The following is an 18095-nucleotide window of genomic DNA, read 5'->3' on the forward strand; positions in this document are numbered from 1 at the left end:
CTAAACTATAAAGCCCAAAACAATGTAACTATTCCTCATAGAGGAGTTGGTCTAGCTCTTTGGCAAATTTGTTTGCCCTTTTCTACACCATTTCATCTCTATAATAGCCTCTTTTTTGAAGTGTGGTGACCAGGACAGTACAAATTGTCCCAAAATGTGGTCACGCCATAAATCTCTGCAATAAGCCCACAATTTGTGTGCATTTAAATTGTGCGCACTGAGCAAAAAATAGAAAGAAAGGAGGCAGAAAGTGGGTGGGCATCTGGGAGAAAATATTTTGGCAATCCTACTCACCATTGCACCTAATGTGTTTTGTCTATATGCAATTTTGGCTTTAGGCATGATCCCGAGAACGTAACAACCACATAAGTTGAAGACTTCCTGTGTAATGAATAATGATCCAAAACACAAATTCAGTTGTATCCATGCAGTGTATCAAATACAAGGTTTGAATTATGTTTAAAAATGAACCACATGTGTTCACATACACACACAAAGGGAGTGTGTATGTGGAAGTACATAGTTTGTCCCCAATTTTTTTCTCAGGGTACAGGGTAACTACAGCAATCTTATGCACAATTACTTTCAGAGAGGTTTTACTTGAAGCCAACAAGACTGGCTTGTGCACAACTATGTCAAAATTAGAACAATTTTATCTTGTGCCAGACATCACACTCGGGTGCCAGTATAGACAGCTTTCATGCTAGCATCAGTTTGTTCCTGGAAGAGTTCATGCACTGGCATGAAAACACTGTGTTTTGGGTCCCACAATGCTCTCTTGGCTGTGATGGGGGCAAGTCATTATGTAGAGGCCATAATATCTAATGAAGGGTAGATTTCCTGCAGCGAAAGCTGAATTTAGTGATTTCATATGTTCTAATATTTACAAGATTTCAAAGAAATGTGGCTTTAGGAAGGGAACAAGGATGTAGAAAATCCTGGTTTTATTTATTATATTAGCTGAGAGTGGACTTTAGGTAACACCCTACCAGAAATATTTGCATCTGTGTCCCTCAGGTTGGATTCACTGCAGGCCAAAGGCTGTTATATGTTGACAGTCAGTATGAAAGGATGTTGATTTTGACTTAACTAAAGGGAAAAAAATCCCCAGCCAATTAATGGCCTAGGAACTAGTGGAAACATGACAGGAAGTTTTCAGTAGAGAAGGCTAGAAAGTGTACGTGAGGAAGTGTTAATTAACCTCAGTCTTAACTTGTTCTCTCTGAAAAAGTGGAGAAAACATACAAGAATATTTACATAGCAAGGACTCAAGATTGCTATTTGCTGGCCATTTCCTAATTATTATTACATTTTGATTTCCTTTGTATGAATTTTCCACTTGAGCCATATGAAAATATTGAATAGAATTGTAGTGGAGTCACTGGACAACAACAGTGGGGGGGGATCTACGTATATTGCCCTCATTTCCTGCTTTTGAGCATTTGGTTGGCACCTGTTGGAAATGGAATACTAGACTAGGTGCGGCTTTGGTCTGTTCAAGACAGGTTCCTCTTATTTTCTTATGTTACACTGCAATCTGAATCAGTGTGAAATTGAAGTTGTAAGTGTTGAGCATCTGGGTACGTATGTCATCACCACTGATCGCATTGTACAGTATATTATCAGGGTTTGTTTTCATTTTTTTACTGCAGTGCCATCTTAGGATACTATGTGCATGATACAACAAAACAACTCTGCAAACAATTCTCTTGGCTCCAAGTAAAATTTGTCTTTTTAAGGCAACGTGGGCCACAAAACCAAAACGCACCTGGAGTTGTAGTCAGTGAACTTTTACCCAGAGTAGACCAATTGAAATTAATGGGCATAATGAACTCAAGTCCATGAATTGCAATGGATATACTCTGAGTAAAAGTCACTGGTCTGAGAAGCCTTTTGTAAGAGATTAACTGTCAGTTCCTAAGTATATTCAGTCAGAAGTGAGTTCCATTGCTTCTTGAGGAACTCACTTCCATATATCTTAGAGTGATTGACTTGCATATGATCCAGATATAGGCATCTAAAGAACACTCTAGGCATGATTAGGAATTCAAAAGAGTGAATATGGATGATCACACTGTAGGTGGAAATCAGCGTTGTACAAAAGCCTTCATTCCATTAGTGTAAGCAATTCTTCTTGCCCTGTTCCAGTGGCTCTCCCAACCAGATTTACACAGTGGGAGAAGAGGAGGGGAAGTCCCATTACACTAGCAGGACTTGTTGCACTGGTTTCTGCTAGCACAACTTATTTGAATCAGGCCCCAGATGCTTTCCATATGGATGTATACCACCTGTAACTCTGCACCTGATCTGCATTTGCTGGATAAAGGTGTCAGTCTCTTAGCTGCATCTTTCTTGAGTGATCCCACTGATTATGTTTCTTTGAACATCTGTTGGAGTATTAAATTTTATTCCATCTTTAATCACATGTACCCATATGATGTCTAGAGGGCATGAATAAAGGCTTGAAAAGAGACGTAAATATCTTGAAAGTGCTGAAGCAATGTGACCAGGAAGACACGGCCAGGCCAGAAGCAATTTTTTTTTTGGGGGGGAGAGGAATTTTGGTTTTGCTGATTAGTATTAACAGGATGCCCCTTTCTGCTCTATTTTATACAATTAATCGTTCGCTGCTATTTCTCTTGAGAAATTCCGAATTATCATGGTTGATATTTTGGAAAATAAGCAAAAAGGAGAGGTCATGTATGGTGAGCTGTCATAAGTTAAGGTAAAGGTAAAGGACCCCTGACAGTTAAGTCCAGTCAAAGGCGACTATGGGGTTGCGGCGCTCATCTCACTTTCTGGCCAAGGAAGCCGGCATTTGTCCGCAGACAGCTTTCCGGGTCATGGGGCCAGCAGGACTAAACCGCTTCTGATGCAATGAAGCCAGAAGCCGTCATACAGGACGTGTTTCAGCACAATGGGTCACATGTTATGAAGGTCTGGCTTATCTAAATAAAAGTCTGGTTATGGATGGGTAAAAGAAACAGACTGTGCAGAGGCTTTTTACTGTTTGAATTAGGTCTCTTAAAAAACCACAGTATATGGTTTGTGAGGTCTGCTGTAAAGCTCAAATACCTGAGCTGGTAATCTAATTATCTGCTGTGTTCCTGAGCCATGAGATTCTCAAGGGGGAAAGATACTGGGATTGCGGGGGTGGTGGTGGTGGGGGATGAGAAAACAACATAAAGCCAGCCAATTAAACAGAATTTATAAACACTTTTATGAGGTTGCTTACTTGAATAGTAGTAGAGGAACAAAAAGCTGGTGGTGTGGCTGAAATGCAAAGTTCTCTCCTGGCCTGTGACTTTGTTTTGCCCCTCACTGCTAAGAACTGTGGTACACATGTGGGGCCAATCAGATTCTGCTCTTACCATTACCCCTGAAGGTAGGAAAATTTTGGAAGACTGAAATTCATTATCTCTTCATAATGTGTGTGGGAGAGACAAGAAGACCTTATGGAATCCATGAATTATCTCTAGCGTAAGTACAAATAGAATTAGTCCCCAAGGATAAATGATTTGGCAAGGCATGGCTATCATTTCATTAAAGGCCATATTGCATTCCCACACAGCAAGAATAGGTCTATTAACTTCAAACGCAGAGGACCACATGGATTAAATTAGGCCACTCTTCATGCTACAGTTTCAGATTTCATAAAGTGCAGCTTGTGGTTATATCATGTGTTTTTGATCTTAAAAGGACTGGTTGATGACTTCCCAAACACTTCAGTATTGTACTACTAGGAGCCTTTGCCAGAGTTCAACCACAGCACTTTCAAGCCTCTTGTTAATGAGACACATTTCAGTCCTGGAGCCCTCTCCACATTTTACTTTCCAATAAACAAATATTTGTGGAGTGTTTGTGGGTGGTTTAACTGTGTCAGTGCCTTACCATTACTAGCATCCTGCAAGAGGGGGGAAGCAACTGTGTGGGTTCTGGCTTTTAAAATGGAAGTAATAGTAGTCACTTATGGAGTGGGGCGGTGGCAGCGGTCTGGGTTTTAATAGAATGGCACTACAGAAGCGGACACAGGAACAAATAGTAGGCAGTAGAAGCTAGCAAGCTGGATTCAAAGGAAGGACCAGTTTGATCTGTCCCAGACATATAATTGGTTTCTGTTGGTTTCCTTTCCCTTTCTTCTGTGCAACAATGAGTGGTGGAAACTGTGGGTGGTATGGAAGGAACGCTGTTTAATCCTTCCATAGATTCTCCAGCATCGTTTATAACACAATCCTCATAGTGTGTCATAGCTCTAGCAAATGAATGGCCAACTGTACAAAGAATGCCTTTGTCGCATAACATGGCATGTTAGCACTCCCAGGTTTTAAGTCACATTAAAAGGGCCCCTCCCCTCCCAACTGACTGTCAAAACTTCCTTTTAGCCTGGAATGTGTCACTTGTGAATGTCATTCATGCAAGTGAGAAAGTAGAAGACGGGAATCTTTTTAAATCAAATAGGCATTCTAATCAATGTAAATTTTCAGAAGTGGAGGAATAAATTAGATAGCACTTCTATAAAAGTAGTCAAAAGCAACCGGAATATCCAACTTGTTGCTCTGAATTAATTGTGTTTTCAAACAGAAGCATGTCAGCTCAACCCTTTAACTGAACAAATCATGTAGTTCAAGAAGCCAAAGGCACTACTCTTAACGTACGGAATAACTTAGGCATATCCTAGTGATACTGCCTCACCTCAAAAAGGATTTTGAAGAGTTGGGAAAGGTTCAGAAAAGGGCCACCAAAATGATAGAGGAGATGAAGTGACTCGCATATGAAGAAAGGCAAGTAAGAGGCAGCACGAGAGAAGCTTATAAAATTATGTGTGGCATGAAAAAAGTGAATAGAGATAAATTGTGGCCGACTCTGGGGTTGCAACGCTCATCTCGCTTTATTGGCCGAGGGAGCCGGCGTACAGTTTCCAGGTCATGTGGCCAGCATGACTGAGCCGCTTCTGGCGAACCAGAGCAGCGCTCGGAAATGCCGTTTACCTTCCCGCCGGAGTGGTACCTATTTATCTACTTGCACTTTGATGTGCTTTCGAACTCCTAGGTTGGCAGGAGCTGGGACCAAGCAATGGGAGCTCACCCCGTTGCGGGGATTCAAACCGCCGACCTTCTGATCGGCAAGTCCTAGGCTCTGTGGTTTAACCCACAGCGCCACCCGTGTCCCTATATTGGTTATACATCTCTGCAATTAAAACTACGGCTCACATTGTTGCTTGTATTCTTGAGGGTTCATCAGTATCAAATATATTACACCCCCTATAAACTATGTTTATGTCTGTATGTTGTATGTTTCAAATACTTAATTGAAGCAAAAAATGTCATTTTCCTATTATAGTTTTAAGAGCTGGGTTGAGGTTGGGCCACACGGCACATTTTGCAGACCGATGCTGTTTCTGACTTTGCATACCCTGGTCCATGCATTGAGTAACTGGGTAATGTGCAGCTCTAATTCTCTAGTTCCATAAGAGGTGACAAAAGGTGTTACCATTTGATCACATCGCATTTAACCCTGTAAACACAGAACATTTCCCCGAGTCTCCAAAAATCAGATGTGGAAACTGGCTCTGAGAGCTGAGAAGAATGCACACTTGCTTAGGAGCTTTCCATCCGCTTTGAGCCTCTTGATTTTCTTTTTATAGAAATCTATTTCATCACTGTGTAGTGAGGCTGGCTTAGCCGCCGTGCTTTTCTCAGTGTCCTTTCAGAACTTCAGATTTTCTTTGCTTTCTCACTGCATCATTAAAGAGTCAATTAGCAACCGGATTAATAGACTAGACATCCTAAGAAAAGGCTTCAGCAGGGTTGCAGTCTTATGAATAAAGGATCATTTACCCAGCTGAATGCTGACAGACATTCACTGACCTTGAGGTGTAGATTGAAGATAAGCAGTAAAATAATTAATTTGGCTCTACTAAAACCAGGGGAAAAAATTAATCCCTGAAAGGAAAGCTTAAGTGCTTGAGTAATAAAAGGCAAGTGCCTTCAAAAGATCTGGTTTAATTGCAAGACCCTTTTGCATCCTCTAACAGCGTGTTCCTTATTTTGCCAGTGTCCAGTTGGCAGCTCTAGAGTTCTTCCACCTTTGTTGGCTCATGTTAGTTCCAACCTACAGCTAGCCTATTGCAGTGTAAATGAAAATACGCTCTTCCCTTTAACTCTGCTTTGTAATTGCTGTGCTGGATCAGACCAGCATCTTTCCCACAGTAGCCAACAAGATGAATACAGGAAGTCCACAGTCAGGGTATGACAAAATAGAATATAAGATGATTGTGCTAGACCAGGTCAATGGCCCATTTTCTCTATGGTTGCCAGACGTCCCCATTTCCCGGGGACAGTCCCCAGATTTACAAATCTGTCCCCGGACAAAATCCATCCCCAGAATGTCCCCAGATTTCATTTAATGTCCCCGGATGTATATTTTAAGTGCTGTAGATTTATTAGTAGGGAATGAATGTTGTGTGATTGGTTCGGCACAAGACACATCGTATGGGGACTACTGGTGAAGCAAAATGGCGGATGCCATGGCAGCGAGCAGCTCCTGAAGCCAGCCAGAGCCAACTGTGCTACCAGGCTGGCTCTGGGCTGCTGAGACTGCTTCCGCCGCCGTCACTGCCAAGGGGGAACTGGGGACACCCACCGTGTCAACTGGGGAAACCGCTGACCCCCCTGTGACCCAAATCGAGCTGGGAGCAAGAGCACTTGGCCACCCAGCTGACTGCCCAGTGGCGCTCCAGGGCCGACGCAGGGAGGAGGAGAGGAGAAGGAAGAGAGAGAGAGAGAGAGGAAGGAGAAAAAAAGAGGGGAGCCTTGACCTTGCCGTGCCATTTGAATACGAGAAGGAGAAGAGCACTGGGAGGGCAAGGACACATGGCTGAGCCCAGGCCTGATCCGAGCCTACTCCACGGCAGCCAGCGCTCCAAGAGAGCAGGTTGGGGCCCAGAGGAAGGCCACGCAACAGAGGAGACAACAAAAGAGAAGACATTACTTCTTAATTTTTTTTAAAAAAAATAAAAATGAACTTTTCTTTTCTCTTTTCCAAAACAAAAAGAAGTGTCCCTGGATTCTTTTTTAAAAATCTGGTGACCTTAATTTAGTCCAGCATCTTGTTCTCTCAGCGGCCTGTGGGAAGTCTGTAAGAAGTACTGGAGTGCAAAAGCACATTCCTCTCCTGCAGCTTCCAGAAACAGGTATTCAGAAACATTTCTGCCTACGGTGGTGGGAGGCAGACCTTAGCTTTCATAGCTGATAGCCACTGTTAGCCTTCTCCTCCCTGCACAGTATTTGTCTAATCCTCTTTTAAAGCCATCCAGGATTGTGGCCACGACTGCTTTCTCGTGTGAGTGAGTTCCATAGTTTAACTATGGACTGCGTGAAGAAGTAGTTTCTCTTCTCTGCCCTGAATCTTCCAACATTCAGCTTTGCTGGATGTAAGATCCTTGGTCGTCAACCTCTTTTAGCCTGTGGTTCAGATGCAGACGTGCACACACTCACACTCTGTTTTTCCATGGTGTCAGGGAACTGACATCAGAGCAAGAGGCGAAGGGGAGGCTCACAGATTATGCTGACGAAGGACCCAGCAGCAGGGGGAGAAACAGCTCAGTGGAGGGGGAAGCCAATCAGCGCAACACCAGGGAGAAAGGGGGGCAGATGGGGGAAGCGGAGAGAGGGCTCCAGGACTCTTCACTGGATATCAGTGAGGAGAGCCCAGGTCCTCCGCTGCCCACGCCCTCCCTGCGCAGAAGACTCCCGTGCAGTGAGAGGAGGAGGAGACTGAGTGTCAAACAACTTTTATGTTGGAAGAGGTTCAAGAAACACCCACTGACGGATTCTGCCAGCGACTGAGGCAGCCGCGATGAGCACGGGCTGTGCAGTCAGAAAGGTTCAACAAGGCAAATTAGTCTAGAGAGGCACCAGTTTATGCACGAGTAACTCATAGCCATTACACATGGTGTCTGTGCAAAAGTCAAATTCAGTCAAATTAAAATGTTTCATTCTCAAGTTGCATGATTTTGCATGGGCTCCTGCAAAATAAGCATCAAAGTAAAGTTTATGTTGATAGCCTGCACAAAATCAAATAATTGGGACTTACCAGCAACATGGAAACATTGATCCCAGTCCTAGATCCTTGTGGGTCTTGGGGATTTTAAAATGGAATGACAACGAAACAATTAAAAATTCAGAGAGTACATCTGTGTACCCAAATTTGATCATGGTTTTTGAAGGGATCTGCTGACTGAACTGCAAAAATAATGTATCCTGTTCATTCCAAGACTTCCATGAGACAAAACTATGAACCTCAGGCAGTCTGGAAATCATGGCTTACATAAGTTTTGGAGTTCAGTCAGTGGAGACAAATGTGATCTGTGATCTGATGATGATGCCCTCTCCTGCAGAACTCAGTGATCTGTTGGATAAGTAGGTTCTGTAGCAATTTGTAAGGTACTTTTTAGGTACATAAATGTTATTGTGGGTTTTTAAAAAAATATTATTACATTGGTGGGAATGTTGTTTTTAATGTTTTGCTGTCAGCCTTGGCCTACTGTGATCGCCACTCCTTCCACCCCCTCTCTGGCTCCTGCTGCCTCCTGTTCTGCCCCCACCACATACCCTGTCTCATCTGCCATTGGTGGAGAAGCAGCACTCCCACCAGTGCCTGTTTGGGGCAAGATCACACCAAGTTGGGGTGCCCAAAATTGGCACCAATAGCAGCAGTGCTTCTACGTTGTTGGTGGAGGTGTCGGGGCAGGTGGGACAATGCGGGTGCTGCCAAGGAGCTTCTGCCACCTAAAACAGGAGTCTCACCAGCCTCATGGCTGGACTGGTGATGTTTGTTGTTATTTTTTTTTTCAAATTCTTTTTATTTTTATTCCATACAAACCAGACACACACAAAAGATCAACAAAATACAAACATGTAAAGAAAAAGACAAAAAATCTCATTCACAACAAAAAAAGCGCACATAGTTCTTATTTCCATGGTTTTTTCATAACATGTTTCTTTCTTTTTGGACTTCCTTCAGCCTGACCGCAAATCATACGAAGTAAATAAGTAGAGTCACACGTTTCATCCTTTATATTGTCATTATATCCAATTTTGTTCTCTGTTTTCCTTATACAATAACCTTAGTCTATCACAGTACATCTCTGAACCCCCTTAACGTTATTTGTCCATCACTGATGTTTTCCAGATAGTTTGCATATTTTCCCCAGTCCCTGATAAACACTTGATCTTTTATATATCTAATCTTTCCCGTTAATTTGTCTAACTCTGCATACTCAGTTAGTTTACATCTCCACTCCCCTACTGTTGGGGTTTCTTCCTGTTTCCATCTTTGAGCTATTAAGATCCTTGCTGCCGTAGCCGCATAGTATACCATTTTGCAATCCTCCTTTCTTATCTCTCGTTGTAGTATTCCTAGTAGGAAAGTTTCTGATTTTTTTGTAAACGTGTACTTCAAAATCTTTTTCAGTTCTGTATATACCTTTTCCCAGAACTGTTTTATTTTTCCACACTCCCACCACATATGGTAGAAGGTGCCCTCTGCGTCTTTACATCTCCAACACTTATTGTTCACCTTATACATTTTTGAAAGTTTTACAGGTGTCAGATGCCACCTATAAAACATCTTCATAACATTTTCTTTTAACGCCGTACACGCTGTAAAGTTCAATCCATCTTTCCATAATCTTTCCCAATCCTCATATTGTATACTATGGCCTACGTCTTTTGCCCAACGAATCATCACTGATTTCACCTCCTCGTCTCCCAGATTCCAGTCTAACAGCATCCTGTATGCTTTAGATATGTTTTTCTCCTTGTTGTTTATTATTTCCGTCTGGAATTTTGAGTCTTTATCTGCATACCCTCTTTCTTTAATGTCTCTACTAAGCATCTGGTTAATCTGTTGGTGACTAAACCAATCATACACATATTCTCTAATCATCTCATAAGGTTTAATTCTCCATTTTCCATCCACTTTAGTTGCTAATTGGTTGTATGTTGCCCAATTGCCTCCCATGTTGATAGTTTTCCTGTTTATTATTTCGAGTGGTGCTAACCAGTGAGGTGTTTTCGGTTCCAATATATTTTTGTATCTTTCCCACACTTCTATTATCGGTCCTCTAAAAATGTGGTTGCTAAATCCCCTGTGTACTTTCGTTTTATTCTTCCACAGGTAGGCATGCCAGCCGAAGTGGTTATCGAAACCCTCCAGATCAAGTAACTCCGTATTCTCTAATTTGACCCAGTCTTTTAACCAACTTAAGCATGTCGCCTCATAGTATAACATAAGATCTGGCAGCGCAAATCCCCCCCTTTCTTTTACATCTGTGAGTAATTTAAATTGGATTCTGGGTTTTTTGCCCTGCCATATGTATCTCGAAACTACCCTCTGCCATTCTTTTAAAGTCTTACTCCCTTTTATTATAGGTATAGATTGAAACAAAAACATCAATCTTGGTAAAACGTTCATCTTTATCATGTTTATTCTTCCCCATAATGATAGTTTTAATCGTCCCCATTTCTCTAAGTCTTTCTTTATTTCCCTCCATACTGGCTCATAATTATTTTTATAAAGATCCATATTTTTAGATGTTATCCAGATGCCAAGATATTTAACTTTCTTTACCGTCCCTATCTGCCATTGCTGTTGGATTGATTCTATTGTTTTTGGGTCCACATTCTTATATATCATTTTTGTTTTTGTCTTGTTTAATTTAAATCCAGCCACCTTTCCGAATGATTCTATTTCTCTCATTATCTCTCCTGTTGATGTTAATGGGTCTTCCGTCATCACCACTAAATCATCGGCAAAAGCCTTAGTTTTGTATACGTTCTGACCTAAAGTCACGCCTTTTATATTTCCGTTTTTCCTTATAGAGTTTAGGAGGGTTTCTAACACTGTTATAAATAGCAACGGGGAGAGTGGGCATCCCTGCCTTGTACCCTTCCTTATCTTAATCTCTTCCGTTACTGTGCCATTAACAATCAGCTTGGCCTTCTGATCCGTATATATTGCTTTCACCCCGTTATAAAAATCACTGCCTACACCCATGTGCTCTAGGTTTCTTAACATAAAGTTCCATATCACATTATCGAACGCCTTTTCGGCGTCGATGAACATCATTGTAACTTGTTTATTAAATCTAATAGATAGAAATTCTAACATATCCACAATGTGTCTTATATTATCTCTCATCTGCCGACCTGGCAGAAATCCCGCCTGGTCCTTATGAATAACATCTGCCAGTACATCTTTTAACCTTCTTGCCAGGATTCCTGCATATATCTTATAGTCTACATTCAACAATGAAATTGGTCTATAATTTTTGACTTGAGTTAGGTCCGAATCTTGTTTGGGTAGGAATGTGATAAACGCCTCTTTCCAGGTTTCCGGGATTTCCCCTTTCTTTAATATTATATTCATTGTCTTTTTCAGAGGTTCCACCAAGACTGATTTCATTTCCTTATAATAGCCAGCCGTGAGCCCGTCGGGACCTGGGGCTTTTCCTCTCTTTAAATTTTTAATTATCTCCTCTATTTCCTTATTTTCAATAGGTATGTTCAGTCTTTGTTTCCCTTCCAGTGGAATTTTTTGTCCTCCTTTGTCTTTCAAAAATCTCTCTATCTTCCTTTGTCCTATCTTTTCTTGATCGTTATATAAGTTGCTATAAAAACTTATAAACTCACTCTTTATTCCTTTAGGATCAGTTCTTTCTCCCCCCTCTACTGTTATTTTATTAACTATCCCTTGTTCTTTCCTTTTTTTAATTTGCCAGGCAAGCCATTTGCCTGGTTTGTTAGCATGTTCAAAGTTTCTTTGTTTAAGTCTTTTTATATTCCATTCCACCTCCCTATTTATTATTGTGGCAAACTGGGTTTGAAGAATTTTTATTCTTTCCTTTGTTTCTGAACAATTGGGTTTCTGAATTAATTCTCGTTCGTTTATCATTATTTGTCTTAAAATTTGCTCTTTGTTTTTTTCTCTATTTCTATTTTTAATTGCATTTTGTTGGATGAAAAGTCCTCTTATGACCGCCTTGCTGGCATCCCAAACTATATTTTCTTTCGTTCCTTTGCCACAATTATCCTTAAAATATTCCGTCAATTTTTTCTTTGCCATTTCCACCACCTTTTGATCATCCAACAAGTAATCTTTTAATCGCCATCTGTAAGATCTTTTCTCATAGCTATCCACTTCCATCTCTAGTGGGTTATGATCTGAGATTACTTTTGGCTTTATCTCTATATATTTAATTCTTGGACATAGTTCTTTAGAGATCCAGATCTGATCCAGTCGAGAAAAGGATTGGTTGGGTTCTGAATAAAAGGTAAATTGCTTTTCTAGCGGGTGTCTCAAGCGCCAAATATCTACTAAGCCGCAGTTTTCCACCATGGAGAAAAAAGATTTTGGCAACTTCCCTTCTTTATTTGCTCTATCTCTAAGTCTATCCATCTCAAGTGAAACCACTGCGTTCATATCCCCCATTAATATTATTTTTTGATCGGCATATTCCATTAGTTTTTCTTCTAGTTTCTTAAAGAATTCAGTTTTGCTGCCATTCGGCGCATATATCCCCACTAACAGTATTTTTCCCCCCTGCCAATTGATGTTAACCGCTATCATCCTCCCCTCCTCATCTTTAAACATTATTTTAGCTTCTATCTTATTGCTGATATACAATACCACACCTCTTTTTTTAACCCTGTCCAGGGCTTCATACTCATTTCCCAACCTTTTGTTAATTATCACTTTTCTATGCTTTCTGGCCACATGTGTCTCCTGGAGACAGATAACATCCAGGTTTCTCCTTTTCAGACATTGTTCAATTTTATTTCTCTTTCTTTTGTCATTCATTCCGTTAACATTCCAATTCCAGATTTTTAACCCCATAGCCCATATATTATCCTTTTATTATTTTTGAAATTTTCTTATCTATTGTATATTTTCTAAATCCTCTGTTTCCTCTTCCTCTTCCTCTTCTTCCTCCGACCGACCCTCCCCCCTCCCCCTCCTCCAACATTCTTAGTTCTCCTGGTGAGGCTCTCTCCTCTCTTCCTATCTCTTGGGTTTCCGCTTTAAGTTCCTTGTATTTCCTAAGGAATTTCCCGGTTTCTTCAGAGTTTGTCAGCTTATGTTTTTTACCTCTATATGTAAATGATAACCCTTCCGGGAATTCCCACCTAAACTCAACCCTATTTTTCCTCAGTGTTTGCACCAAAGGTTTATAAGCATCTCTTTTTTTAAGCAGTCTTATTGGGACGTCTTTAAAAATAATTATATAATTTCCATCTATATTCAGTCTTTTTTCTCTATTCCTTTGGAGGATCCTGTCTCTCATTGTTTTGTTTTCAAATGTAATCAGACAGTCGCCCGGAAATTTCTTTGCTTTTGTTGCATTAACACGCATTCTGAATGCGTTTTGTATACTATTGGCCATTTCTTCCGCAGGCAGACCCATCCATTCTGCTAATTCCTTCGTCAACTTTTCTTTGATATTCTCGTTCTGTATCTCTGGGACTGCCCTCAGCCTCAGGTTTACCTCCCTCTGCCTCAGTTCGTTCATTGCTATAATGTCTTTTATCTCTTCCTGTGTCTTATATATTTCCATCACATCTGATTTGATCTTTTCTTTATCTCTTCTGACCTCTCTTATCTCTACCTTTGTCTTTTTCAAACCTTCTTCTGTGAGCTGCGCTCTCCTAGATATTTCTTTTATTTGGCCCTTAATTTCATTCACAGTTTCCTCCATTTTTTTATCTAATTTCCCAATTCTGTTGTCCACCGATTCTAACTTATACTCGACATTTGCTTGACTTTGTTTGATCTCTGCAAACATCTTCAGAATATCTGTCTTAAAGTCTATCTCCTGTTTAGAGCCTCTCCTGTCTCCTGGTGTACCCCCATTCATTCCCTTCTTTCCTGTATGAGACATCTTGTATTCTATGTAGTCCCTTTCCCCGCCAACCTTTTCCACCCACGTTTCCTTCCTGATCCCTCCCGCAATTTCCTTACTTCCTTTCCTCATTATAGTTTATCTCTCACCCTGTGTTTGCTTTTTCTAAGACCGAATCGGTAACCTTTAGGTCTGTAGGCAATAGGTTATAAACAGTAAACTGTAAACTCTTATATACCCCTCCAAAACAGTAAGATTAAGTCCTGGCAAATTTCTCACAGTTCCGGTCGTGGTCTTATTTATCAGTCAATCTCTGTTTGTAATACCAAAGATAAATCCTTTGGGTGTATGGTGTTCCCAGCAGCAGGCTGCAGTTTCCGGAAACCGATGCTACTTCTCTAGTTCACCTGCTGCTTAGTCCAGAGGTCGCGTAAACTTCAGGAGGTTTAACAAAAAAGAAAAGGGGGGGTTAGGTGGGGATAGATACGAACACGGCGGGTCTCTAATAGAGAGGGAGGAGGGGGGGTGCCGGAGGGAGAAAGGAGGGAGGTTTAGACATAACTCATATTCTCCATTTTGTCCTCAGAGGCTCTCTAAATTAACCCCCACTTCTGTCCAAAGTCTACATCAACTCTTACCAAATCTTTAAATTGTCCTCACAGTTCACGTTTCAAACTCCTGTTCCCATATGCAGTTCCCGGTAAAATATAAAGTTTTCTATAGAACGCCGACACGTAATATCTTTGTTTCCCTTTTCTTCCACACAGACGCTGCGCTCCGGTTTCAAATGGCGGCGAGGCTTCTCTTCCAGCTTTCTCTCTCACACCAGTCTCACTTGTATAAAAAAGAAGCCTCTCTTCTTTGCAGCCTCCTGCTCGTCAAAAATCAGAGACCTCCACTCTCCCTCTCGCCTAGACCCTTCCGGTTTCTTTCCTTTCCCCTCTGGTATTCTTTTCTTCCCCTTCTCCCTTTGTAACAGCGTTATTTTCACGAGGGGGGGGAAAGCCGAAAGGGAACTGTATTACCGCCCGGGCAAGTCACTCACTTTCTTTTGTACTGCGTTCCTGCCGTGTCTTGGTTGATTTCGGCCATCCGCTGAACTCCATTCGTCTCTCTTTGTTACTCCGAAATTTCTTTGTTTCCCCTCTTAGCCACAAAGTTACAATATCGGAGTTCTTTTTTTTTGAAAACAAGCCGCTCTTCCTGCAAGCGCAGGGCTTCGCTATCTGAAGGTAAGAAAATGGCTCCCCTAGACCCGTTGAATCTTTCCGCTACTCTCTTCACCTCTCTCGGGGTTACCTGGTAGCCGGTTTGATCCTTTCTTCGGTCGTGCTGGGAACTTGACTCTTTGAACACCCTTCCAAAGAGTTTGAGGGGTCTCCGCGCCCTGGAGTCGCCCCTACCCTTCAGAATAGCTCGGGCTTCACCTCGCGGTGCAAGCCCTTGCTTGCGCTGGGATCGCGGCTCGCCGGAAGTCCGCCGATGTTTGTTGTTATTGTTAATATTAAACCAAATCAAATTCAGCACTTGCACCTTCGACAGCTCTACCCCTAGATTTGCAAGTATCTGGTTTTGTTTGATTTTTTCGGAATTGGGATCCACACTGCTTTAGATCTGTAGGTGCCAATTGTGCAGATCAAAAGAATGTGGTTAACTGGCTCTGCCAAGTGAGTGAGGGCGTACTAGGGTCCTAAATAAGGCCAGGACAGCTGGAACAAAATCTTTGGGGCAAAAGGGCATTGGTTCTTCATCAAGCTTCAGCACACCTTTCAAGCGGCGAATGAAGACAATTTGCTAGTTCCCACCCACTGAGATAAATGTCCATGCCCTAGGACAGAAGCAAAATATTACTGCAGCCCTGTGAGGAAGGAAGAGCCTTTTGAACCTTCAAGTGGAGCTAGCAGAGCACCGGCGCTACATCTGACTTTCCAGGCAGGCCTTTCAATCAGCCCACCTTTGATCAACTCTTCAATTCGTGGCTTTATTTATTTGAGGCACAATATGACTAAGAGCCATAGAGGATTTCAGCACAGAAATGAAGTTGTTTGAAATGAGGAGCCTAAGAGTCAGCGGGCTTCATTCTACTGCATATTTTTACACAGTAAATTAAACTTGTGAGCCTCTGAGATTGGCTTCGTGCTGATGTTCCTGCCGTATGGAAAATCACATGCTTTCAATTTTTTCCCCTGCCGCTAACAGATGACAGTAATAAGAACTAAAATCACTCAAGTCAGCATATGAAAGGAAACAGTCTCCCCCCCCCCATTTTTAAATAAAAAAGGCATCTCTTCAAACCATCTGCTGAGGTACAATAATGTTTTGTAACAGGACTTCTCTCTCTTTTTTCTTTGGAAAGCATTTTAAAAGGTATTATATGTCCCTGTCCTTTCTAGAAGTCAAAGAATGATTGCAGCTCACTGTCTGGTACAGAGCCGAGAGCTGCATAATTAATTTGGATGCTTCTTTTACATTTCATGTTTCAAATGCAACTGATGTGGGTTTCATTAAAGGGCCGATGCAAAGTAGGAAAATGAAGGACTTGCAAAGACTGGGAACACGATACAGCTATGTCACAAATATAATGAAGCTCAGATTATTATTATTTTTTAAAAAAGAATAATTACTTTCTGATTTAACTGCAATTTAATAACTTGTAATTAGATGGCTTTTGATATCCCACTTAGTGCCTTATTCTCCATTTAGCCCAAGCATCAGAGTTTCGTCTAGCTCTCCTCCTGCTTCCGCTGCAATAATTGGCATATTAAACCTCAGCCCCATCCAATGGTTGGGGATTTTCACTCACCGTATTTTTTGCACCATAACACTCACTTTTTTCCTCCTAAAAAGTAAGGGGAAATGTCTGTGCATGTTATGGAGGGAATGCCTACAGGTGGCATGCCTATGGATTTCCCTCCTCTAAAAACTACGTGCGTGTTATGGTCGGGTGCGTGTTATAGAGCGAAAAATACGGTATTTGTTGCCAGGACAGCCTAAAGGTGGTTAAGCTTTCCCCCCCTTTCCCCCCACTTTTTTAAAGGATAACCCAAAGTTGTTGAGCCTTTTTTCTTCAAAAATGCCCCAAACCCCGTGATTTTCCAATTGACTTGACAAAGATGCCACCTTTCTCTCCCCAGATGTCAATTCTGCCTTTGAGATCCCAGTAATGTCCGGGAAAATACAGCAAAATATGGCAGCCCTAGTGGGGGTGAGAAAAGTCCCTATTTTTTGTCTGAGGAATGTTGGATGTACCAATAGAAGTTTCCATAGAAGGGAAGGGGGGGTCCTCACTCCTGGAAGAGGCCATCATGCAGGGCTTGAAATGATTGCAGGAAAGTCATTTCTGTAGTCTCAGTTCAGCTGAGCAGGTCACATACTTGTCCACATGGTGAGCATATCCAGAGCTGGAGAAGTCTTCTTGCTGCTTTCTGCTTCATAGCACCCCTTCCTATCTCAGACATGAGAAAATCTCATGGACAAAAGTGATCATATAAACAGCTTCTCACAGGACTTTCCAACATTGGTCCTATCATTAGTGACAGTGAAAGGATTTTTTTTTTTTGGAGGGGGGGGAGGGAAACATAGTATGTGCCCATGGAATGGGACCACATCTCCCCTTGGCCACTCCACATACCCCCCCCCCCAATATATTCTGGTAGTTGGGAGGAAGGAGAGGACAGGAAAGACCCATTCCGCTAGTGCATGAGGTTGGATTCACATGACCTTTGCCGAAGTTAGTGGGCAAGATCTTTCTCCTCCCTGAAGCCCTCCTATCTGCCCATGCTCACTGCAAGCTAGCTACATTGCTGCTAAGCTGAACACCCAGGGTGTTCCCTGGGTTCCTTCCCATTCCCAATAACTTGGGGCTCTTATACATTTCACCCTATGCAATGTAATTGTCATTTTTGTACCTTTAGCTCCACAACAAATATCGGAAAGCTAATTCCAATTTAAATTCTGAATTTGTGGGAGATTTCATTTAAACTTGCCTTCTCTCTCCCTCTCTCCTTCCCTCCCTCTCTCTCTCTCTCTCACACACACACACACAATTACCGTGTTACCTCTGATTACATATGCTTCAGGTTACAGACACTTCAGGTTACAGACACCACTGACACAGAAATAGTACCTCGGGTTAAGAACTTTGCTTCAGGATGAGAACAGAAATTGTGTGGCAGTGGTGCAGCAGCAATGGGAG

The 18095-nt window shown here is 41.8% G+C and overlaps 1 protein-coding gene across 2 annotated transcripts in view; it reads right to left on the minus strand.

Moving 5' to 3' along the window:
- LOC309542754 (uncharacterized protein) overlaps positions 1 to 8269 on the minus strand; it is a 35306-nt gene extending 27037 nt beyond the window's left edge. For both annotated transcript variants that reach the window (XM_082241692.1, XM_082241693.1), the window contains exons 1-2: positions 8095 to 8269; positions 295 to 381 (exon numbers count right to left, since the gene is read on the minus strand). In XM_082241692.1, the coding sequence (XP_082097818.1) occupies positions 295 to 381; positions 8095 to 8103 (96 nt within the window). In that variant the 5' untranslated portion in view covers positions 8104 to 8269. The remainder of the gene's footprint in view (positions 1 to 294; positions 382 to 8094) is intronic.
- Between the last annotated feature and the right edge of the window lie 9826 nt (positions 8270 to 18095).

The sequence above is a fragment of the Podarcis vaucheri genome (assembly GCF_965113315.1).
Source record: "Podarcis vaucheri genome assembly, chromosome: 11".
NCBI lineage: Eukaryota > Metazoa > Chordata > Lepidosauria > Squamata > Lacertidae > Podarcis > Podarcis vaucheri.